This window comes from Octopus sinensis, linkage group LG1, assembly GCF_006345805.1.
Source record: "Octopus sinensis linkage group LG1, ASM634580v1, whole genome shotgun sequence".
In the NCBI taxonomy this organism is placed as follows: domain Eukaryota; kingdom Metazoa; phylum Mollusca; class Cephalopoda; order Octopoda; family Octopodidae; genus Octopus; species Octopus sinensis.
Genome location: NC_042997.1, coordinates 160,460,793 through 160,488,058, shown reverse-complemented (window position 1 = coordinate 160,488,058; position 27,266 = coordinate 160,460,793). Strand labels below are relative to the sequence as shown.

Here is a 27,266-nt window from a genome sequence, read left to right as displayed (position 1 = left end):
GAAAAGTGGTTCATAAATAGTCAACTAAGGAGAGGCATGTTAGCCTACACTGGTTCAGTTGCAAAGTGTTATTTTGCGTAAAGTGATTTGGTTGCAGACCTCCTTTGAGATCGTCCCCAGATGATAACATTGATTTCAAGGCCTTTCCAGATAAGTGACTGGCCATTCAAATAGATTTATAGATTTCAAATTTATTCTGTTCAGCTAGCTATCGGTATAGCGATTATTGGCAAACCCCAGAGGTGACATTTTAATTTCCCCTTAGCCCATACGTCACACAGTTGTTAATGTTTATTTCAGTTGGGTCACGCCCTTCTATTTTCTAGCTGACTGATTATTGTGATCATTCGTCTCTTGGTTTCCTGTATCTTTGCTCTCTTTTACAACCCCAGTGAACATTCATATATTTCCGAGTTCAAAGAAATTTAAACAATAGATATAAGACACAAGTTAAAAAAGATTCCCAACAAGTCAACTTCTCTACTTGACTTGATGACCCCCTAATAGGGGCCTTAACTCCCACATTTTAGAGCTCCATGTACCCTTTTTTTTTCAGGAGCAAAAACCTTTGAATAGCTTTTATAAGGTTTGGATTTTGGGATTTGGGCATAAAGATGAGTAGTATCGGATAAATAGTCATAATTATAATGTTTGTTAGTGTGCGTAAAGAAGGAAAGAACTCTAATTAAAATTTTTAATCTCCAATTTTGATGAAATTGGAATCATATAAAAATATGAAAAGTCTAATTCTTCAATAGCATGTAACACGGGCAACGCCGGGTATCTCTGCTAGATTCTATATATTTCTCCTGAAATGATCTTCACTGATTGGATTAACTGAATTCTAAATGCATAGGATTCTACAATACTCTCATAGGCATTGGTTTATTATGTGGTTTGTAGTTCGTTCCACTACAGCAGTTTTTTGTGTGATTACCACCGGATTATATAAATCCATATATTGCCCATTAACATGCGCGTGTGTGTGTGTGTGTATGGATGTATGTATGTATATGAATATATGCATACTTATACATATATATAGGTATATATGTATACGTACACAAATATATATATACTTACATAAATAGTGTGATTCTGTATGTATGCATGGTTGTGCATGTGTGAGCGTGCGTGTGTGTGTGTGTGTGTGTGCGTGTGTGTGCATATGTGTGTGTGTGTGTGTGTGTGTGTGTGTGTGTGTGTTTGTTTGTTTGTTTGTGCTTGTGTAATTACAGTTCTTCCAGTTACACATTTATTGCATGACTATCTCGCATATATATCTCTCACAGCCCTGCTCGTTGCAACCTTCATCATTCCATCTGTGATTACTTCTCTCGTCTAAAAGTCCACAGTGCTGAATGCCACCATGATTGTCAGGCCTACCCACCATCCAGAAATCATAAGTAGGTGCTTCTCCATTCTGCCATAGAAAGACGTCTTTCTTCATGTCTTTACACAATCCAAAATAAAAGTTTTCGTTTGGCCACTTTTCTGAAAAACAAACGTAAATCACAGATCAAGAATAAGCATGCAAATACATTTTATTATTCGATGTATATTTTACCATTATAGAATCTTATTGATATTCTTGTTATTGTTGTTGTTAAGCCCAAGCGTAGCCATAATCAATCATGATATTCCGATTAATTTGTTCTTGCACAATGCATTCTGGACTATATTATGTAGTTAGGACCAGTCAAATGATCACTCAGTGCAGTTATTTTCACCCACTCTGATGCAGCTCAAAATCTGCATATAATCCGGTGGTGTGTCCCGTGTTTTGCAGGTAGGAGAGAAATGACTTAACATTTTTAAACGCATCAGAATGTAATGAATTCCCCATTTGTGTTTTAAAACTATATTTTTACATACAAACATACGTTCCTATAGACGTACCTAACATATGAGAATATATTGGACTGTCGGATTTAACCAAATTTAATGTAACTTGGATTGAAAAAAAGTGTTTTTAATAGGCTCGGTTGTTTAGAATTATGCCCACAATGTAGTTTAGGCTTTCAGAAACACATTTCCACGCTTCTCATACAGATATAAACGTAACACTCTAAAATAAAACTAAGAAACCCAACATTCACGTATATTGGATTCAGTCATTGAAGTGCAGTTATACAAAAACAAAATTTTGATAAATTTATCATAACTAATGTACAGAAAATATGGTAATTTGCAAAATTAAAGTAGAAAAAGACGGATGAAGAACAAATCCACAACTTTTCATATCCGGAGTTCAGATTTTGCCGACAGGGTGTTATTTGAACTCAGATTGAACTTTGGTTTTCCTTCTCTTTAGTATCGATGAAATAACAAGTATTCTATTAGAGTCGACGTAATTGAAATATTGCTCCCCCACTTCTTTGAGCTGTGTTCGGGTTAAATTAGATAGTTTGCATAAAATATCAAGAAAACACAATATTCCATCCAAAAATAAAATATATATTTTTGTTTTTAGATATTAACGAGATTGTGGTTAGAAAATAATTCTTTACTCAAGGTAGCGGCCTCAATTTCCAACACGGCCTCAAGACAGGTCCGAAACTTGGTACATGCATTTCTCAATGTGTACAAAGGTAACTCTTCGAACACCTCGGCCTTAGCGTTGCAGGCAGCGCACTTGATGACTTTCTCAACTGCACCCAACACATAGTAACCCGTTGAATTAAAATTGGGGAAATTAGGATCCCAGAAATTAGGGCTGGTGAATTCGTAAATATTTTACGACAACCACTTGAGATAGAGCAAGGAGACGAATCATTCCAGCAACTTTGGGGTAACTTTGTTTCCATGATGTACATATCACATCTTACAGCCTCTACATTTCTCACAAATCACTCTTTGAACCGAAATCATGATGTCGGCGTTTGAATACTCGCTGCTATTGACCATGATACAGGTAAATCCTTACCAACATTCAGATGGCTTCCATTCCTATATGTTAGCTAAAGTTTTCTCAACTACAACTTTTATCTTTATGCTTCCCAACGCTGTTGATTGTTCACCAATATATGACGCTTCTCTTGAAAAGAGGACACATAAATAGTTGACAAATTTAATCTAAAATCCTGCTTCTAGAGACTCGAAAACTATTTGATTACTGAAATAGGCAGTGCTATTATTTATGCAAGATTTACATGAATAACAGTAAATTTGTCTAATGTATTTTAGTCGAGTACGATTTTCGCATTGTAAATAAACAAGACAATTATGTAGAAAAGTAGGAAATGGAATAGATTTACTTTATAAAAGAAAATAATAAAGATTTTGCATTTACATATTTGCTTATGTACAGCAAATTTTCTGTATCATTTATATTCATAACGTTTAACAATAACAGAGTTATCTCTTTAACTAAGTTGTACCTATTCTTAAATCTTTCTTACAAAATTAGTAACTTTGTCTTCTAGGGAAGTCAGCAATGTGTGTCAATAGTTAAAATTAATATGAATTAATAGTTAAAATTAATAGTTAAAATTAATATGACAGATAATCACATACTTCTTATGATATAAGTATGTGCTTTTCAAGCTGAATGCAAAGTATAGCTTTAGAAATTTATTAATGTGGTGGTAATATTAGTAGTAGTAGTAGTAGTAGTAGTAGTAGTGGTGGTGGTGGTGGTGGTAGTAGTAGTAGTATTAGGAGGAGGAGGAGGAGGGGGGAGGTGCTGGAGGGGATGAAGTGGAAGTGGATGAGGTGCTGCAGCAGCAACAGTTGTCTAGCCTTGGAGTTGTCCTAGACAATGAGATGACTTAATATTGCAGGTATCTCCACGACGTTTCTTTTTGTACATCACTATGTAGACGTGGCCCTATGTGACGTACATTTCTTGTGGCGGTTGGTGTGATGTAAAAGTGATTTAACTGCTATTTCTAGCCAGTCAAACAACACAGATGTCTGGAGTTGCATTGTATTGTCAAACTTAAAGTGCACGATCACATACTGAAGGACCAGAGAATGGGAAATTCAGGTGCTCATGCTATTTCCCAATTATATGATTTATGTGAATTATAAGTATGGATGTTAATACTGTGAAATTGCAATGTTATAAAACAACAACAACAACGAGCATTTACTGTTATAATTGCATCTCTAGTTATTCTTTGTTTCTCTTTCAATAGTTTCTTAAAATACTGAGCTATGACATTTACTGTTACTAGAAGAGTTAGGGAACATCATAAAGTAGACTATAAATAATAATATAGTGGAATAGTATTTGTTAATTTCACGGTCACTACGAGAAGGAACTTCACACATATTCACGTCTTAATATGACTTCCACTACAAATGTGTTTCATTGATAGATATGTTACAGCTTTGGAAATGATTCGGAGTATATTTTCTGGCTTTTTACAATTTGAACTTATATCACTCCGAGGTCAACTTTACCTTGTATTCCTCCGTATTCAATGTAATCAACTACAGGCTATCCGCTTCAAATTACAGGAATGGGGGTCTAACTTAGAAATAATTACGAGCTCGTCAATGAATCTTATCCTATCGCATAAGTTAACTTAAATTGATTTCTTGTTATTTGCACCAGTAAACTAGATACTGAAATCCATTCCTCGATCCTAGTGGCAAGAAAAATTCAGGAAAAGTAAAGAAATATTTCAACGTCTTCTATGTCTTCATGTTTTTCATATATATATAAATATGAATATATATATATATATATATATATAAAACTTAGATAAAACTTAGATATGTTTCGACCAGAGATTGGTCCAGGCTATGTCTAACTTAATAGCACCACCTGATAGGATTATTCGAATCCTGTTTAAGTCAAGTTTTGTTCAAGTAGTGAGTTCTTGTTGGGTGAGTTGTATCCAGTTTTGTTCAAGTAGTGAGTTCTTGTTGGGTGAGTTGTATCCAATTATGGGTGGCTTATCTGGTATTCTTTGAAGGAATCTATCAGACTCTGTTTAAAGTTGATGGGATCCTTTTCCTCTTTGATCTCCCTCGGGACAATGTTAAATAGGGCAGGGCCTATTGAGGAAAAGAAATTATGTTGCAGTGTACATGTATGTTGTGATCTTGAATTTGGCAGGGGACGTATAGCCCGTGGTCCAAGTCTTGGATGAACCTTGAAGCTAATGTTTAGGTCGTTTGGGTAAAGTTGGCGGTATATTTTCCACATCGTACAAATGATGTACCGCTCACGGCGACGCTGGAGGGAGTAAAGTTTCAAGGCTTTAAGGCGATCCCAATAATCGAGAGCAGCCATGCCTTCAATTTGTTTAGTGAGAGCCCTCTGGGGTGACTCAATTCTGGAGATGTTTTGTCTTGTGTGAGGAGACCACAGTGGGCAGCAGTATTCAAGGTGTGGCCGTACAAAGGAGGAAAAATGTGGTATGATGACACCTTGTTCTCTGGACCGGAAAGTTCTTAAGATCAAGGAACTCATCCTACGAGCTATATCGACCTTCTTGTTGATGTGTGCACTCCAACTGAGATCGTCATCAACAATTACACGCAGGTCTCTGATATTGTTAGAGGCTGTGAGCGGTTCCCCTGAAGGAAGAGAGTATGGTTGTTTTAGTGAGGAATTTCTTCCAAAATGCATCAGCTCAAATTTTCCCTCATTCAGTTGCATTTTGCTTCTGTCTACCCATTGACTCACAGCATATAGATCAGACTGGAGTTGAGTTCGGTCTGCTTCTTCATTGACGATTTGATGGAGCTTAGTGTCATCAGCGAATATTTTCACTTTGCAGTGATGTACGACACTGGAAAGGTCGTTTACGTAAATTATGAAGAGTAGCTGACCCAAAACAGTTCCCTGGGGAACACCGCTGGTGACTTTTGCTGGGTTTGAGTGGACTCCATCAACTACAACATGTTGTGTTCTATTCGCCAGGAAATACTGTATCCAGTGTAGAACTTTTCCACGGATTCCAACATTTGCCAATTTCGAGAGTAGTATGTTATGGTCTACCCTGTCGAACGCTTTGCTGAAATCAAGATATATGACGTCAGAGTTCGAACCTGTTCCCAAGGCTTTGAGTACATCTTCAATGTGGTGTAAGAGCTGTGTTAGACAGTCCCTGCCAGAGCGAAAGCCATGCTGATTTGAATTTAGGAGTTTGTGGGTCTCCAGGAAGTCAGCTATCCTTGATCTTAACACTCTTTCGAACACTTTAATGATGTGGGAGGTGAGTGAGATTGGGCGATAGTTGACTGCGAGGGATCTGTTTCCCTGTTTGAAAACCGGGATGACCGACTGGGATAGAAACTGTTTCGGTATATAACCTGCGTCTAACGAGTTTCTCCAGAGGTTGGTCAGAGGGACTGCAAGTTGATATCTACATTCCTTCAGGAGACTAGCGGGAAATCTATCAGGGCCTACAGCAGAGTAATGTTTGACCTCATTTATTGCTGCTACGATGTCGGTGGCAGTGAAGGTTATGTCTGCGATTTTGTGTTGGGAGTCAACTTCGTTCGTTTCCCTCACGTGGGAACACTGAAGACAGAGCAGTATTGTTTCTGCAGTATTTCTGCCATTTCTTTAGCATCGTGTTGGGGAATGCCGTTATCATCAATCAATGGCCCAATGGGTGAGACAGTGCTTCTATGCTTATTTGCATAAGAATAGAACACTTTTGGGTTCTGTTTGATGTTTTTGATTACCCATTGTTCCTCCACAGCTCTTTGATTTTCAATGGAGGTTTTCATGTTAGTCTGCAGATGAAGTTTTTCCAGCTCTAGTCTTTTCATTGTTGTTGAATGTGGATGTTGTGTGTGGGAATATTTTAATTGGTTGAATTTTTGTTGAGTCTTTTGATGCGCCTGATGAGTGTTTTTTTCTTTTTAGGGAGCCGGTTTCTGTTTGTGTTAGTAGATTTCTTGGGAGCGTGTTTAGAGCATGTATAGGTGACAATGTTTTCAAAGTGCTGCCACGCGGTCTCAATATGAGGGGAATTGAGAGTAAAAGACCAGTCGATGGAAGACAGATCCTTTCTGATTGTTCCCCAGTCCGCTTTGTGGAAGTTTATGTTGTCAAATGGGTGCCATGGAGTGGGAGTGGCTGGTTTGGTTTTTATATGTCGAGAATTAAGATTGCAGAGTACCATGTCGTGGTCTGAGAGGAGAGTTTTTTCGACTGAAATACTGTGAACGTAGCTAGAGTGATTGGTCAATACCAGATCCAAGATCGTTTTATTCTGTCTCGTTGGTTCAAGCACTAGCAGAGTCAGGAAATACTCATCCATCAGATTAAAGAGCAGTTCTGCTGCTGCCCTATCTGATGTAGAGCACTTGCCTAACTTCGGAGTATTTGTGGGCCAGTTCACATGAGGGAGGTTAAAATCACCCATCACTAGTATGTTTCCGGAGTGGTACTTCCGAAGGAAGGACTTGACTTTGCTAAGGCACTCTTCTAAGTACTTTAGAGGTGCCTGGGGAGGCCTGTAAAGACCAACAATGGTTATGTCCTTGGCTTTGTTGTATAGTGATACCGATTCACAGTAGCCATTGGAAAATGTGTCCTTGGCATCAAGTGAAAAGGAGTCATGGATAAAGATGGCTGTCCCTCCCTTATTTCGGTCTGTGCGATCCGCACGAACAATGGTGAAATCTTTTATTTTCACCCCTGCGTCCATATGGGTGTTGTTCAGGTGAGTCTCGGTAAGGATAAAGAAAGGGAAGCAATGTGCCATTTCGGCAATCCAACTCTCTATATATGGGATCTTCCATTTTTGGGCAATAATTGATGGGTTGATGCCACGTATATTTAACAGGAATGTCGAGGTAAGGGAAGTTGGTAATGGGTGAGTGGTCCTTGTGATTTGCATAGATGGTTGGTGATGGCTCGCTGGATCTCCTGGCTTAGGTCGGCCTTCATATTTTCCAGGTATGTCAGTAAAAAAGAGTTACTTGTTTGGTTTGCCACTTGGTCACAAGATACATATTTCAAGTTGGCGTTATTTGGTGTTTTTTCATGGTTCTGTCTACGTTGTTTGATTGCAGGAGGGGAAACGTGGTTGTATTTTGTTCTTGTTGTTGTCCTAGATTTCCTCTGTTCCTGTTTATATCTATTCTGTGATCGTTTTGTGCCCTTCAGATGGTGGTAGTTGCATTCTGGGTTCAGGCACATCCTTTGTGAGACAGAAGTTTGGCACAGTTTAGGATGGAATAAGGTGCATCCATTGCCTCTTATGCATCCGTATTTAGGATCAGAACCATAGATTCTGTATTTAGGACAGTATTTGGGGTGGAGGTGGGGGCAATTTCTTCCTGTTATACCGTATGGACAGGTGCCCATAGCAAGTCTACGACATAAGGTCGGATGGGGAAAAGCACAGCGTCCATTTTTGTTTGTGCCGCTGGGGCCAAATCTACAATGGCCTTTAGAATAGTAACGCCAGGGGGTTCTATTTGGTTGTAGTAGTGGTTTTTCTATTTTGGCAGTAGTAGCAGTGGTGTTAGAAGCAGCTTGTTGATTTTGTGATGGTGGGTTCTGGCTTGCCAGAATGTGGTCAAATCTGCAGCTGCCTTGAGAGTAGTAATGGCAGATAGTTTTACGCGGATGTAGTAGTGATTTTCCTATTGTGGCAGTAGTGGAGAGTTGTTTTTGTTGTAGCAGCATTGGAACTTGACTAGTGGTAGTATTAGTGTTGTTGTTGTTGTTGTTGTTGTTTTTGTTGCTGTAGCGAAGGTGAAACTTGACTTGGTTCATCAGGTGCTGTTGACAATGGAAGTAGGTCAGTTGATTGTTGCTGTTGAAGTGACCCCTGACCTGTTGGAATTTGGTCATTTGTGGTACTGGATTCGTTGGCAAGAATGGCTTTTAGTGTAGCCATGTGCGCGTGAAAAATAGGGAATATCCTAACAATTTCTTTTAATTTTTTTTCTATCTGTTTTACAGATCTGTGAAAGGATTTTTTCGTCAAATCCTCAGTTATTTTACTGTAAACATTAGCTTCGTTGTGATGGATGAACCAAGCGTTAATCATTGCAGTAATTTCATTTTCAACCCAGCGGCGTTTTTGAAAATTATTGGCCATATTCAGTGGGGTAGTGTTGTGTAATATATATATGTATGTATGTGTATGCGTGTATATGTATATGTACACCAGTTATTGATGGCTTGATGTAAAATAGTGAATACACTGTTGAAAGGTTTGTGTCAATATACTCGGTAAATAGTGAATATATACATACAAAAAAATAAGGAGTAAATTATTGGCAAATGAAGGGTGCTATCTAACCATTATAGCAGGTAAATTATTTATTACCTCTGTTTACATATAAATTTAAAACAAACGGATATAGACTTTCATCTTATTGGAATTACACAGAATGACTCATGAGATCGTTGAGCAATTTAATCGACTCTAGAGTTCTACAATAAGAATCAGCGTATTGATTAAAGCCAAAATCAAAATTTATTCGTTGATAATATATTCACATTGTCACTAACGTGTCTCTTAGAAGGTAGGACAAATACCAAATTCGAAGTAATAAAGTTGCCGCCTTTTAATATTGAAAAGGGCCTAGTCTAAATGATATTCCTGAATATTTAAACGTTGATTAAACTGAAATTAAATTTGTTAAAATCTCAAACAATGTAAACGAATAAGATATATCACAAAATATTTCCTTTCTTTCAATATCCATTCAAACTTTTAGGTATAATACGTAGAACATAATTTTAACGGGCAACAGATTCTCCTTTGTAATGCATTGAAAATAAATGATAATATAATCTGTATATATAAGGCAGGATGTGTGTGTGTGCGTGTGCGTACGTGAATGTAATTTATGCACTCCACAAATTAGCACGAATGTCGCTCTAATTTTAGGAGGACATTCGTCTTGATCCTAGCTGTAATTTCGTCAACTTATTTTCCCCAGAGGCACCAGCGAATATCGGTAAAAATAAATTTTCAACCAAAACTTTAAACAATTTTAAACTCGGAGAAATTCAACATTGTTTGCAAATATGAGCGACGAGTAAGTTTTTGCTAAGACTTGTTTTTTATCCATTGAAGAAAAAAGTGTTTTGTTGATATACGGGCAACACTCTCATACACACACACACACACACACACACACGCACGTACACCTATTGCGTACCTGTCTTTTGTACGCATACATGTTCGTGTGTGTGTGTGACTGAAGCCATTTACACATAAATATATACATAACATCTCCTCTCTCACTCCCTCTCTTTTTGTCTGTCAATCAATCACTAAAAACGAAATAAAAAATCTGTTATCGTCTCTCTCTCTCTCTCTTCACACACACTAACAAATCAACTCATACGCACTACACTTTCTGTATTGAACACCCCTTCAAACACGCACGCACACACAAATATGCGGTGTGCAGCACAGAAAGTGTAGTGTGTATGAGTTGTTTTGATAGTGTGTGTGGAGACAGAGAGAGAGAGAGGGGGGGATTGTTATGTATGTATGAGTGAATGGCTTCAGTCACACACAAACACACACACGAACATGTATGCAGTACGTGTACGTATGTGTGTGTATGTTTGTGTGTGTGTTGCCCATACTTACATATATATATATATATATATATATATATATAATATATATATATATATATATATAATATATATATATATACACTTAAGGCTTCGTTGTGATCTGAACATAACCGCTTCTGACACAGAGGATCGGGAGCCCTTTTGGGCATTCTATTTTACTTCTTGGAAGGGTTTCCAACCCATGGTCAAAGGGGACTTCGATTGGGGGGGGGGTCAAAAGGCTGGTATGTGCAACCCGATCACCTCTGCCGATCAAACTCCCAACCCATGCGCTCTCGTCGCGACACTGATTCTGCAGAACTGTGTTGGGTGTGAAAACCAAATTTAAAGTATAAAAATAATTCTATTTGGGGTAAAAAATCAATATACTGATTCCTTATGGGGTTTTCCATTTAATCAGGATAAAAAAACCCCGATAAACCGATTCCTTAGAGGATTCCCCAATAAAATTGGCTACACCACATTTTCAGCCATAACTTTTACCAATTTTCATGCATTTTGTTCAAACTTGATGCCAGCATTACTTAGGATTCGTGGGATCTTCGAATGCTTTAAGTTCTCCAAAAACAAAACACAAAAATCGATGAGTGGCAAAAACCGATAAACCGATTGCTTATGGGATTTCCCAATCATATTGTCTGTAACTCATTTTCAGCCAAAAGTTTACCAATTTCAACGGATTTCGCTCAAATTTGACGTCGATGTTAGTTTGGTTTGAAATAAAGAGCTTGATTAGCTTAATAATACTAACTTAATCCCGAGCAAAGCCGAGCTATACTGCTAGTATACTATAATTCCTTAACAATATATGTGTGAAATTAAATGATTAAATTCAGTATTTTATCAAAAGCCTATGAATTTTGTCATCGTAAGCGAAACAATCAGAGTAGAGAGTACAAATGAAAAAAAGGTTAGACCAAAGTCGGAATTATATTTGCGTGTTTTATTTGCGAAAATTTAAATTAAGAATGTCATAAAACATTTATAGTTTGATATTAGATATATCTTGCGTACATTTTCGTTTGAATGGTGTGTGTGTGTGTGTGTGTGTGTGTGTGATAGATACATAAGGAGAGAGAGAATGAGAGCTTGCTCTGTGTGAGGGAGAGTGTATATAAAATAGTAAAATGTTACTCACCCAATTCCTTCTGTATATACTCCATTATTTCTTTATTTTCCGCGTGGATAAGTTGTCCTCGATCCATATTGCAATCGTCTGCAGCGTCATTCCATGATGTTTTACTTGTACTTACTCGAAAACACAATCTAAATTTTGGGTGGTAAGTGTAGCCGGCTGATGTAGGACATTCAGCTTTAGAAAGACAAGGAAAATATATTTCATGTGTTAAGCCTTTTGGAAAAGTAATAACTGAACCCCTATTTCTGACCCCCATTAACTGTAATATGACTTAGAGGTATCTTCTCTTACCCAATACACCTTAAGTGAGATTGATTTATAACTGTAGTTGAATTGATAGTCAAATTGAATTGATGAGCAAGTTGAATTGGTAGTCAAGTAAAACTGATAGTCACTTCCCTCCCAGTTTAGTTTATATATTCTCAATGAATTCTTTTCCAGAATTTTCTTTTCAAGAGCAATTTGTCCAACACCCATGCACCAATTTATTAGGTGTTACAATCTCTTATTCATCAAATTTCCACAAAAGAATGTGTCCAGTTGATATTCTATCCTCCAAAGTTATAAATGTATACTCATGAGCTGGTGCTAAACTCATGTATTTTAATACTTCACCTCTTTTAATGAACGTGTATGGAAACAGGTAACTGTATCATTAAAATTTAAAGATGTCACCTTTCTAACTTAAGAACATTCAGATTGTTGTTCTTACCTCAAACAACTCTAATTTTGTAGTAAAAGTTTCCCTTCTTCATCGCATTCAATTCTTTTCAGTTACTCAGACCTTGTGTTTTACTTAACACATTTATGAACACAATCTTGAGAACTTCGAGTGACATAGTGCAGTTTTGGTCTTTTAAATGATTTCCAACTATAGCTGATTGACGACGGTGACGAACGTTACTTTACCTCAGTTCATGTGAGACAGGAGTTTACGAAATCTTTTTGTAGTATCAGCGAAAATGAAGCTGAACTTGTAACTGAAGGCCTCTCACTCGGCAGTGGATCAGTAAAGATGCAGAATGACCACAGCTAAACAAAAGAACTAGAAGAATTTGAATAGAGGACCCCACCTAAGGGCAGGAGTAGCAAGATTATACTTATCTAGAAAGAGAGGCATGAGAGAGTTAATATCAGTAGAAGACTACGTGGAGATAGCTAGAGCAGGTATGGACTCCTATGTAGATAATAGTGAAGAAAATTTATGAAAAGTGCTACAACCACAGCAACACATAAGGTATCCAAAAGCCCAAGCGAATTTAAAAACGAGAAAAATAAACAGGGAGTATCTGACTGGCACGAGAAGGCGTTGCATTATAGATTCCCAAAGATAGTTGCAGCAAATAGTAGTAGTAAGACGTGATTATGGTTGCAGAAATAAAAGCTGAAAAGGGAGACATAAAGTTTGTTAGTAGCTGCACAAAATCATGTACTAAGGACTAATTGGATAAAAGCCAAGATAGAAAAATCCAAGTAGATTCCCAGTATAGTTTATGCAAATCAAACGAGGAAAGCATTACTGATATAGTAAATGAAAGTAGGATGCTGGCATAGAAAGAATACAAGAAAAGACGTGACAACTAGGTATAGTAATCAACTCGGAGTTATGTTGAAAGCTAGAATTTGAACATACTAAAATATAGTATGAATATGAATCTAGTAAAGTAATAGAAAGTAAGGAATACAAGATGTTGTGGGGATTTAACATTCAATCTGACAGAGTAATAGAAGCTAGAAGGCTTGATTTAGTAGTGGTAGATAAAGAGAATATAATGTGCCAGATAATTGATTTCACAGTCCCAATTGAGGAAAAATTCAATGTAAGAGATATAGAAAAATTAGCAAAGTACAAGTTCCTATCCATAGAATTACAGAAACTACGGAAAGTGCAGGTAAAACGTATTCCATTAGTTATAGGTGCATTGGGAACTATCCCTGTAGATCTGAACAGATGGATAGAGGAAACAGGCATAAAAGCCAGTTTAGTACAGCTTCAGAAAACAGTGTTATTAGGGACAGCTAGGATACTAGGAGTGTTCTTGACATCTAAGGTCACTTGTAGCTCGATGTTAGGATTTTTTTCTTTTAAAACAGGCTAATATCTTCTGTGTGTATATATGATGATGATGATGATATAATAATAATAATAATAATAATAATAATATAATAATAATAATAATAATAATAGTAGTAATAGTAATAGTAATAATAAAAATAATAATAATAATAATAATAATAATAATAATAATAATAATAATAATTATAATAATAATAATAATAATAATAATAATAATAATAATAATAATAAAATGTACCTGAGAGTGGCACTCATGGTTTCAAGTTGGGCTACAACAAATATTCTGCTCAATGCCACAGATGTGATAGTCAATTTTATGACCTTAACCAGTTGAGCATGTCCCTTGGAGGCTAACGATATGTGCATCTCTGATCACGAGCGGAAGCAGTGAGAAGCATCATAGCCATGTGTTGAGAGGGAGTCTTTGGGGTTTGAATAATTCACCTTTGGAAACATGGGTGCTTCGTTCAACATTCTTAAACAGCCCTTATTCAGGGACCTTTTGAGCGGGATGGGTTTCTCGATCAGAAGAAAATTCTAAATGGGCCCCACCTACCATGTCATGTGCTGTTTATCTTGATATGAGATCACCATGTCGCGCACATATGTTTGTGATGCATGTGCCTAGTTTGCCCTTATCAGACGGGTAATTATGATGGGTATACTGGGCTTCGTATATTTTATCCCAGTGTCATTTTCATGACATGCACTGCGCTCTCACTCAATAATAATAATAATAATAATAATAATAATAATAATAATAATAATAATAATAATAATAATAATAATAACACTTGAACGGGAAATCCCCCAACTCGAGCCCTCCAAGTTCACCACCACAACCACCACAGAAAGAAAAATGTAAGCGGAACAAATGGACCCGAGAAGAGTATAAAGAAGTAATATACGCTTATTACTATGCATTAGGTAGGCCATCTCAAGAGAGACACACCGCAAACTCTTACAGTATATGGAGAACACGGAATCAAGACAGTAGGCCCTATTTGGACGAGAACAAATTAGCAAATGTGAGGAGGGATATCTTTAGAAATAACAGACTCACAGACAGTGAAATAAGTGCGATCAAGCACGCAACGGAAAATGACATAAATATAAGACACACAGAAATGAAGAATCAGATGAACAGTATAGCCCGCCACGAGGCTAATTGAAATCTGCCATCTGACCAAAGTACGCAAAGGTCTGAAGATACAAGAAATTCTATTGTACCTGTTAAAGATAGCCAGGAAAACGAAAAAACCAACAGTAACTGAAGATCTCGCATTTGCTGAAGACACAGAGAGTCTATGGCAGAAATGAGGCAGAAAATCCTGAATATGCTTGAAGTTGTAAGACATACAAGTATGAATGATAGAGAACCGCTTCATAAACTCTCAAATACAAACCAAAATAAAAAACAAATCCAAATTGGCAACTATGTAACAAATGAAATAATACGAGAATTAAAAACCTGATTTTACTGAGTTAAATGAAATTATTTACGCTTCTGCTAGGGCAATTGAAACCAGCTGTATGCCCCCGAAAAAACAAAGAAAACAAAACCTGGGAAGAAATCAAACCTGGAGAAGTAAAATTGAAAAAGAGATTGAATTTATGAGAGGGGAAATATCAATATTAAATGAACTAATATGTGGAAATGATGTAAGATCCAGAACAGGAAGAAAGATGAAGAGAAAATTTGGATCCTCACCAAGAGAAGAACTGATATCAATAAAAGAAACGCTGAAACAAAAAGTCCAAGCAAAAGCCCAAAGAATACGGAGATTTGAGAAGAGAAACAAGTTTTACAAGCAAAATAAGCTGTTCACATCCAATGCCAAAAAATTCTACAGAGAATAAGGAAGGAGAAAGTAACCGTTAAAGACCCCCCTCCCATGGAAGAAGTTCAAAACTTTTGGGAAGAATTTGGAGTGACAAGAAGACGTACAACATAAATGCAGACTGGATTATACAAACTGAAGGATCCTACCAAAATTTACAACACAGCATGGGAAGACATCACATAGCAGACCTAAGAAAGGCACTCACGAAGGCCCATAATTGGAAATCCCCCGGTAAAGATAGGGTACCGAATTTCTGGCTCGCATCGCTCCCGTGCGCACACGGTAAGCTAGTTCAGCTGCTCAATGGAATTTTGAGAGACCCAAAGAAAACACCTGAATGGTTAGCAAGTGGCATTACTTACCTACTACCCAAAGAATAACGAAACCAACCTTCCAAAAAACTATCGGCCTATAACCTGTCTATCCACCACGTATAAAATCCTAACATCTATCCTGGCGGAGAAAACATATGCATTCATGGAGAAGAACGATATTTTCCCCATTGAACAAAAAGGGTGCCGCCGAGGCTCTTACGGATGCAAAGATCAACTGCTAATCAATCGTATGATCCTTGAGAACTGTCACAACAAGCGCAGAAATCTCAGCACCGCATGGATTGACTATAAAAAGGCCTTCGACAGTATACCGCATCCATGGATCTTGAGATCGCTGGACATCTTTAAAATTTCCCCTGTGATTTCAAACTTCCTGAAGCACAATATGTCGTTGTGGAATACGAATCTCCAATTATACCACTCTAATGGAGTACATGCCTCAGAAAATATAAACATCAACTGTGGAATTTTTCAAGGTGACTCACTTTCACCTTTAATATTCTGCATAGCCCTAATACCCCTTACAAGTGAATTAAACAGAACAGGGTATGGGTTTAAAATTGCCAATAAAAAAATAAGCCATCTATTTTATATGGATGACTTAAACTTTATGGTAAAGACAATAATGAACTTGAAGGCCTATTGCGCACCGTGAAAGCATTCAGCGATGACATCGGGATGGAGTTTGGACTTGAGAAGTGTGCCAAGGCCACTTTCCAGAAGGGAAAGTGAAAACCACAAATTCAGTCGTGTTAGATGTTGACACAGTCATAAGAGAGCTTGAGCAAGAACAGACATACAAATATTTAGGGATAAATGAAGGCTCTGGTATTCAGCATGAAGCATGAAAAGAAAATCAGGAAGGAATGTTATAGGAGAGTTCGTGCAGTCCTGAAATCTGAACTAAATGCACGTAACAAGGTGTTAGCTATAAATTCCTTAGCAGTTCCAGTTGTTACTTATAGCTACAATGTGTTGAACTGGAATATGAGTGAAGTAAAGAATATAGATAGAAAAATACGCATGCTGCTGAGTTGTAATAGGATGCACCACCCAAAGGCAGACGTAGATCGCCTTTACCTTCCCAGAGCCCAAGGAGGTCGAGGCCTGATCCAATTTGAACTAGCTTACAAAACAACCACAATTGGACTGGCCAAATATCTCGAAAATCGAATGACTGGATGCTAAAGCTCGTGGAAAATCACGAGAGACGAAAGAAGCTTCATTCTATCATCAAGGAAAGCAAAAACTTTGCTATTGATCTCGTGCAGGATACCCAAACTGAACAACCCGAGGGAAGTACGGCAACTATTGTTGCAAAGAAGGTGAAAATGATGGCAATGAAAAAAGCGCACGAGCAATTGGCTGATAGGTGGGAGGAGAAACCTCTGCACGGCAAATATGTGACCCGCAGCAAACAAGCTGATGTTGACCAGAAGCAAACCCATCAGTGGCTGCGGAGCTCAGGGCTAAAAGCAGAGAGCGAAGATTTCATCCTGGCTGCTCAAGACCAAAGCCTATTAACCCGGAACTACCAGGCCAATGTGATGAAAAATGGAGCAGACCCAAATGCCGATTCTGCAACGACATGATTGAAACAGTGGACCACCTAATCTCTGGATGTAAAGTCTTAGCACCAGTGGAGTATAAATTAAGACATGACAGAGTTGGCCAATATTTCCACTGGCTAATAAGTCGGCATTACAATATCAAAACTGCCGACAAGTGGTATAATCACCACCCTGAGGCTGTAACTGAAGGAGAAAATGTAACCATTCTGTGGGACTTTCCAGTACATACAGACCGAACCATCAAGGCCAATAAACCAGATATTGTTGTGAAAGACCAAAACAATAAAGTTTGCTTATTGATCGACATGAGCATCCCCTGTGATCATAATATCTCAGCGAAAGAGTTTGACAAGCTCAGAAAATATAAAGACCTACTCATTGAAATTGAGAAAATGTGGCATCTCAAGGCGGTTACAATACCAGTGATCGTAGGAGTACTAGGAATGATCAAGAAAGGAACCGAAAATTATATGAGAATGATCCCTGCTTACCATCCCTGCAAGAAGTGCAAAAGATTGTCTTAACTGGTACATCACACGTATTGAGAAGAGCATTGTCGATGTGAGAACTGTGCTGCTCATGTATTTTAATTTAACTTTAAAAAAAAAAAAATTAAAAAAATTAACGAACTACTGAGTTTGGTTTAATGGCCTACCAATATACACTATGAGTTTCTTTGCCCTAGGAGTCGGGAAGACACTCGGCAGAAATGGAAGAAAATTTGAAAGAAAAAAAAAAAGTAATAATAATAATAATAATAACAATAATAATAATAATAATAATAATAATGATAATAATAATAATAATAATAATAATAATAATAATAATAATAATAATAATAATAATAATAATAATAATAATAATATAAATGTAAATATTCAAATATAAATGTAAACATATACTTTTTATTGCAAAAACACACCTGTTCTTCTAATTGGACATACAAACATCTCTAGAGGGGTCAACTTCAACCTCCACAATATTACCTTGCACGAAATATACAAACACTTTTTATTGCAATAACACAAACGCACATGGAAAAAATAATGATGCTAAGATTCTCTCTGGTCGAACACAGCTTCTCTATTCACAAATAATAGAGAACAGCCCTTCAAAATAAGTTAAGAAAATTTACAAATTTACATATCCACAGTTTTCAATCATACATTCGACCAGCTTTAAAAACTTTGATACCCACAATTGCCTCTGTAAACATCCTTTTTTTTTTTTCTTCTCTCTAAAAACATCACGCTTTTCTTTTTGTGGACTTTCAAAACCCTAAAACTTTCTATGAAAATCTGACTTTTCTTTGCTTCCTCCCTGAATATTCAAATATAAATGTAAACATATACTTTTTATTGCAAAAACACACCTGTTCTTCTAACTGGACATACAAACATCTCTAGAAAAGTCAACTTCAACCTCCACAATATTACCTTACACGAAATATACAAACACTTTTAATTGCAATAACACAAACGCACATGGAAAAAAAATGATGATGCTAAGATTCTCTCTGGTCGAACACAACTTCTCTATTCACAAACAATACAGGACACCCCTTCCTTAATGTTTCTTAAGGCTAAAAGTAGTAAACATCTGAACTTTTTTTTTTGACCCCACCCAAAAAAAAGATAGTAATAGTGCTGATATTCTATCTATCTATCTACACACACACACATAAACCTCACCTCGGCTCTATTGTTAGCCAAATATGAAAGTATTATTTGACAGGCAAGAACTCTGGCATTGAAGACAGTCAGCCAGCCAACGAGACAGACAGACACTACTGTGATGGTGATAATGATAAAAAAACAAAAATAACAATAAGATACTGCTGTGACTACACATAAAACAATATCATTGATAATGATGGTGGTGATGGTGATGATGATGATGATGATGGTAATGGTGGTGATAATGATGATAGTGATGGTAATGGTGAAGATAATAACAATAATAAGCCGACTACGGCTGCTATAATGGTACGATTATAATTGTAACGGCAATGATGGCCGTCTCCCCACGAGCCAATCAAAGCTAAAAAATGATAACATTATCGTAGCACCAAAATGTTTTTGGAAACTAAAAGGAAAACTAAATCAGTATACCAAATCGCTTGTCCTATGGTTAATCTGGAAGCGCGTCCCCCAGGGAAGAGCCAGCCTGGGATCGAAAAGTCATCAACTGGCACAAACTCTTCTCCGAATACGGACATGGATGGTCACTTGAATGGGAAATCCCCCAACTCGAGCCCTCCAAGTTCACCACCACAACCACCACAGAAAGAAAAATGTAAGCGGAACAAATGGACCCGAGAAGAGTATAAAGAAGTAATATACGCTTATTACTATGCATTAGGTAGGCCATCTCAAGAGAGACACACCGCAAACTCTTACAGTATATGGAGAACACGGAATCAAGACAGTAGGCCCTATTTGGACGAGAACAAATTAGCAAATGTGAGGAGGGATATCTTTAGAAATAACAGACTCACAGACAGTGAAATAAGTGCGATCAAGCACGCAACGGAAAATGACATAAATATAAGAAACAAAGGAAATGAAGAATCAGATGAACAGTATAGCCCGCCACGAGGCTTAATTGAAAGACTGCCATCTGACCAAAGTACGCAAAGGTCTGAAGATACAAGAAATTCTATTGTACCTGTTAAAGATAGCCAGGAACACGAAAAAACAACAGTAACTGAAGATCTCGCATTTGCTGAAGAACACAGAGAGTCTATGGCAGAAATGAGGCAGAAAATCCTGAATACGCTTGAAGTTGTAAGACATACAAGTATGAATGATAGAGAACCGCTTCATAAACTCTCAAATACAAACCAAAATAAAAAACAAACCAAATTGGCAACTATGTAACAAATGAAATAATACGAGAATTAAAACCTGATTTTACTGAGTTAAATGAAATTATTTACGCTTCTGCTAGGGCAATTGAAACCAGCTGTATGCCCCCGAAAAAACAAAGAAAACAAAACCTGGGAAGAAATCAAACCTGGAGAAGTAAAATTGAAAAAGAGATTGAATTTATGAGAGGGGAAATATCAATATTAAATGAACTAATATGTGGAAATGATGTAAGATCCAGAACAGGAAGAAAGATGAAGAGAAAATTTGGATCCTCACCAAGAGAAGAACTGATATCAATAAAAGAAACGCTGAAACAAAAAGTCCAAGCAAAAGCCCAAAGAATACGGAGATTTGAGAAGAGAAACAAGTTTTACAAGCAAAATAAGCTGTTCACATCCAATGCCAAAAAATTCTACAGAGAAATAAGGAAGGAGAAAGTAACCGTTAAAGACCCCCCTCCCATGGAAGAAGTTCAAAACTTTTGGGAAAGAATTTGGAGTGACAAGAAGACGTACAACATAAATGCAGACTGGATTATACAAACTGAAGGATCCTACCAAAATTTACAACAACAAGCATGGGAAGACATCACAATAGCAGACCTAAGAAAGGCACTCACGAAGGCCCATAATTGGAAATCCCCCGGTAAAGATAGGGTACCGAATTTCTGGCTCGCATCGCTCCCGTGCGCACACGGTAAGCTAGTTCAACTGCTCAATGGAATTTTGAGAGACCCAAAGAAAACACCTGAATGGTTAGCAAGTGGCATTACTTACAAGCTGATGTTGACCAGAAGCAAACCCATCAGTGGCTGCGGAGCTCAGGGCTAAAAGCAGAGAGCGAAGGTTTCATCCTGGCTGCTCAAGACCAAAGCCTATTAACCCGGAACTACCAGGCCAATGTGATGAAAAATGGAGCAGACCCAAAATGCCGATTCTGCAACGACATGATTGAAACAGTGGACCACCTAATCTCTGGATGTAAAGTCTTAGCACCAGTGGAGTATAAATTAAGACATGACAGAGTTGGCCAATATCTCCACTGGCTAATAAGTCGGCATTACAATATCAAAACTGCCGACAAGTGGTATAATCACCACCCTGAGGCTGTAACTGAAGGAGAAAATGTAACCATTCTGTGGGACTTTCCAGTACATACAGACCGAACCATCAAGGCCAATAAACCAGATATTGTTGTGAAAGACCAAAACAATAAAGTTTGCTTATTGATCGACATGAGCATCCCCTGTGATCATAATATCTCAGCGAAAGAGTTTGACAAGCTCAGAAAATATAAAGACCTACTCATTGAAATTGAGAAAATGTGGCATCTCAAGGCGGTTACAATACCAGTGATCGTAGGAGCACTAGGAATGATCAAGAAAGGAACCGAAAATTATATGAGAATGATCCCTGGCTTACCATCCCTGCAAGAAGTGCAAAAGATTGTCTTAACTGGTACATCACACGTATTGAGAAGAGCATTGTCGATGTGAGAACTGTTGCTGCTCATGTATTTTAATTTAACTTTAAAAAAAAAAAAAAAAAAAAATTAACGAACTACTGAGTTTGGTTTAATGGCCTACCAATATACACTATGAGTTTCTTTGCCCTAGGAGTCGGGAAGACACTCGGCAAGAAATGGAAGAAAATTTGAAAGAAGAAAAAAAAGTAATAATAATAATAATAATAATAATAATAATAAAATAATAATAATATAATAATAATAATAATAATAATAATAATAATAATAATAATAATAAAAATAACAATAATAATAATATTAATACCCATTGAAATTTATTACTGTTTTCGAAACGAAATGATGTATTTTAACTCGATATCATCTCCACCTCTAACACAACACGTGTAAACATGCGTGATACATTACGATCCATCAACACCAGATTATCCCCGACCCCAAACACCACGTACAAAAAAACTACGAAGAAATTAAATATCACCGATATTATTCAACCCAAGAATAGCAATCGGGAAGTACGTACTTTAAACTTACAACACAAAATGTACGAAAAACTACACGTGCAAAACAATGTGACAACAGAAATGAACGGACCGGTACCCTACGAAAATGACGACCGTCAAAATAATGGGCCGGACGTTGTTCCTCATGTCCCGCAAATAAAACCCAAAAGACATAAATGGACACGTGAAGAATACATTTCTATCCAACGCATACTTCACAGCAGTGCTCTACTACCCCAAAAATGAAAACACAACACACATGCATATAAAATATGGAAGTAAAATAACATAAATATAGACTTGGATACATCAATGAACCCTAATAAACTAGCTAACGTACGAAGGTATATTCTCAACGCAAAAGAAAATATCAGAAATAGAAATAGAACATCTAAAAGAAAAAATACGCCAGGAAATTTGTAGATAGAAGCCACACAGCAATACCCAATAATAAAAACACTGAAACAGTAAAACACGAAGACAAACGTAACATTCCCAACAAAAACGATGTAAACAAAAAACAAACCCAGACTGTAAGGATGCATAATAATACACGACAAACAGCAAGCCAAAACACGACAAACAAACATAAATAAGAAAGAAAGCGACACAAATCTAAAACCTGGAAACAACGAAGGGGAGCCTAATGATTATGATAATATAAAAAGTAAAATAATCAAAGAACTGAAAACCACAGAGCTCAAAATGGACCAACGACCATACCTCCCAAAAATCAAAATAGACGAAACAACAACACCAATTATAAACAGCATAAACCTAGCCGTCACGGAATTAATAGCCACTGAAACAAAAAGCGATATCACTGAGCTAAATGACTTAGTATACGCAGCAGCCACTGCAGCCACAAAAGAAGCTGGATACTCACTCAAACCCATCCAAACAGGAGTACCACCACCCAAACAAACCATGTGGATAAATAACATCCAAAACAAAACACAAAAAATGAGAAAAGATCTGTCGATTCTTAATGAAATCAGTGGACAATCAACGCTACTGAGCAACAAAAAGAAAACAAAAATACTCCGCAAATATAACATCACAGAAAAAGATTTACCTGAGATATAAGAAACGCTGAAGCAAGATATCCTTGCCAAAGCACAAAGGATCCGCCGGTACGAGAAACGCCAGCGCTTCTTTGAACAAAACAAAAAGTTCAAATCCAACCCCAAAAAGTTCTACCAAGAACTTGGCAAAAATAAAATAGAAATCACTGCAGCACCAACGGCAGAAGAAGTGGAAGAATTCTGGAGAGAAATATGGTCAACGAACGAACAACCAAAACAAAGGAGTATTAAAACAACAAACTCAGCATCTGAACAACTTTGGACCCCCCATAACAACTGAAGAGGTCACCCAGGCACTGCAATGACTAAGCAACTGGAAGGCACCTGGGCATGACAAGATCCCCAACTTTTGGTTGAAATATCTAACAGGAATGCACTAAAAGCTGGCTGAAAACTTTAACAACATACTAGTAGAGCCAGAGACAATGCCTGAATGGCTCACGAAGGGGAAAACCATCTTAATTCCCAAATCAAATGAGACAGCAAAACCAAATAACTACAGACCAATAACCTGTCTCCCCACAATGTACAAGGCATTTACTGCAGTGATATCGCAAAGGTTGAACAAGCATCCGGACGAAAACAGCCTGTTTCCAGAAGAGCAGAAAGGATGCCGCAAAGGCTCATATGGCTGTAAAGATCAACTAATGATTAATAAAGCCATAACTGAAGACAGCCACAGAAAGAAGAAAGGCCTCAGTATGGCCTGGATCGACTACAAAAAGGCGTTTGATAGCATCCCCCACACATGGATCCTCGAAACACTAGCCATTAACAAAGTAGCACCAACAATTATAAAATTCATAGGGCACTCTATGAAAAAATGGCAAACAGTGCTACAGATCCAAACAAAAGAGGGACTCATGAAAACCAAAGTCATCCCCATTAGAAGAGGAATATTCCAGGGAGACACGCTCTCTCCACTCCTTTTCTGCTTGGCACTGTCACCTCTATCTGATATGCTAAATAGAACTGGATGCGGATATAAATGTTACGGCAAAACGACCAGTCACATTTTATATATGGATGACCTAAAACTATACGCTGCAAATGACAAACAGCTGAAAACACTATTAAAGACAGTTCATGGATTTACCAAAGAAATAGATATGAAATTTGGATTAGAAAAATGCGCCAAAGTAACCCTGCAAAGGGGAAAACTAGTTAAGAGTAGCAACATCACACCAATGAAAATAAAAGAACTACACCAAAGCCAAACTTACAAATACTTAGGAATCCATGAACTAGGTAAGACACAACACACACAATTGAAAGAGAAAATAAAAAAAGAATATTATAGACGAGTTAGATCAATACTAAAAACAGAGCTCAATGCTAAAAACAAGATAATAGGTATTAACACTTTAGCTGTCTCAGTTATAAGTTACAGCAACAATATCCTTAACTGGACACTAAATGAACTGACCAAGAAAGATAGGAAAACAAGAAAAATAACGACAGGATCTAGGATGCATCACCCAAAATCTGACATAGAAAGACTATATATACAACGTATAGAAGGTGGTAGAGGCCTTATACAGCTGGAAAACTACTATAAAATAACCACCATAAGACTGCAAAAATATCTACTTCAGAAGGAGGGAAAACTGATACAAATAGCAGCAAAACACGAGCAAAACAAAAAAACTGTTCTCCGTATTTAAGGAAGCTGATAAACACAAACAAGAAATCATACCACCTAATAAATATGAAGAAGAAGAAGAAGAAGAAGAAGAAGAAGAGAAGAAGAAGAAGAGAAGAAGAGAAGAAGAAGAAGAAGAAGAAGAGAAGAAGAAGAAGAAGAAGAAGAAGAAGAAGAAGAAGAAAAGAAGAAGAAGAAGAAGAAGAAGAGAAGAAGAAGAAGACGAAGAAGAAACAACAAAAGCTATAAAACAAATGAAATCCAAACTAAAAATAGAACAGCAACGAACCATGATAAAACGATGGCAAGAAAAGCCACTTCATGGTAAATACTGGACTAAACTAAACGCAAAAGAAATTGACAAAGAAAAATCCCAGCAATGGTTGAGAAGCTCAGGACTCAAAGCAGAGACAGAGGGATTTTTATTGCAGCACAAGACCAAATCCTCCCCACCAGAAATTACCAAAAGCATGTAATGAAAAGAAATCTCACAAGTAACTGCAGAATATGTGGAGATGGACAAGAAACAATAAATCATATTATCTCTGGCTGCCCAGTCCTGGCTAAGAAGGAATATGTTCACAGACATGACAGAGTTGGAACCTACATACTCTGGAAGCTATGCCAACATTATAGAATAACAACAGAAAAAAGATGGTATAGGCACACACCAGAAAAGGTCACAGAAAACGAGAAAGCAACCATACTCTGGGATATGCCGATGCACACAGATAGAGAAATTAAGGCCAACAGACCAGATATAGTTGTCAGAGATCATGAAGAAAAAAATGCTTTCTAATTGATGTATCAATACCGGCAGATGACAACGTTCTCTAAAAGAAATGGAGAAACTTTCAAAATACAAAGACCTGGAAATAGAGGTAACCAGAATGTGGAATCTAAAAACAGAAACAATTCCTATCATAGTAGGTGCATTAGGCATAATAAAAAATATTCAGACGAATACATAACAAAAACACCAGGACTTACAAACACATATAACATACAGAAAATTGCACTACTAGGCACTGCACACATCCTACGCAGAACACTTTCCATACAATAACCATCAGAGCATCACAACAAATCACAGCACATACCTAAGCCACACAGAGCTGCGCTCGGTAGTGAAGTGAAAGCACGCTATAAAAATAAAACTACTGAATAATAATAATAATAATAATAATAATAATAATAATAATATAATAATAATAATAATAATAATAATAATAATAATATAAAGAAGGAGAAGAAGAAGAAGAAGAAGAAGAAGAAGAAGAAGAAGAAGAAGAAGAAGAAATATAAGAAGAATGACGATGATGACAATGATGATGATGATGATCATGATCATGATCATGATGATGATCATGATGATGATCATGATGATGATCTCTCACTCTGTCGCTTTCTCTATATTTCAGTTCTGCCTTGACAACTGCTGTATGCATGTATGCATTTATGTATGTATGTATGTATGTATGTATGTATGTATGTATGTATGTATGTATGTATGTATGTATGTCTACATATTGGGTCATCCCATAAATTATGCAATTTTTTATACTTCTTGTAATGTTCTTTTTTAATCTTAAATATACGCTCCTTCATTTTCTACAATACTCTTCCATCTATTTGGTAGACCTCCAAGGCCTTCTTCCAAAATTTCCTTGTCCCTGACTAAAAATATTCCTCCAGTACTATTCTGACGTTGCCTACATATTTTTTTCTGTCCAAATGAGTTTGAAGCCTACGGAATAAATGATAATCAGATGGGGAAATATCTGGTGAATATGAGGTATTGGTTCTCAATTAAGCTGCTCCAGCCTCTGGAACGTCTTTCACGCTGTATGCGGCCGAGCATTATCCTGATGGAAGAACACCTTTCGTCTTGAAATCAAAGATGCTCGTTCTTCTTCTAGAACTGACTTAAGCCGCTCAAGCTGCTTGCAGTAGATCTCCTTTGTTATCGTTTGGTTTGGATTTATAAGTACAAAGTGGAATAAACTTTCCATATCCAACCAAATAGTTAACAGTACCTTAGGTTGGTGAAGACTTTCTTTAGACTGGAGCGCCGGTGTTTCTCCTTTCCCTACTCACCGTCTTCGGCGCTTGGCATTTTTATAGAGAACCCATTTCTCGTCACAATTCGGTTCAAAAGAGGTATATTCGTGAGACGTGACAGCAAGGTAAACCA

At 37.1% G+C, this 27,266-nt stretch overlaps 1 protein-coding gene across 1 annotated transcript in view; it reads right to left on the bottom strand.

Annotated features, from left to right (window-relative positions):
• Window positions 1–1,255: 1,255 nt before the first annotated feature.
• Window positions 1,256–27,266, bottom strand: part of LOC118764652 (C-type lectin BML-2-like) — a 211,924-nt gene continuing 185,913 nt past the window's right edge. Inside the window, exons 2-3 of the mRNA XM_036505647.1 lie at window positions 11,664–11,837; window positions 1,256–1,494 (exon numbers count right to left, since the gene is read on the bottom strand). Of these exons, the coding sequence (XP_036361540.1) occupies window positions 1,256–1,494; window positions 11,664–11,837 (413 nt within the window). The remainder of the gene's footprint in view (window positions 1,495–11,663; window positions 11,838–27,266) is intronic.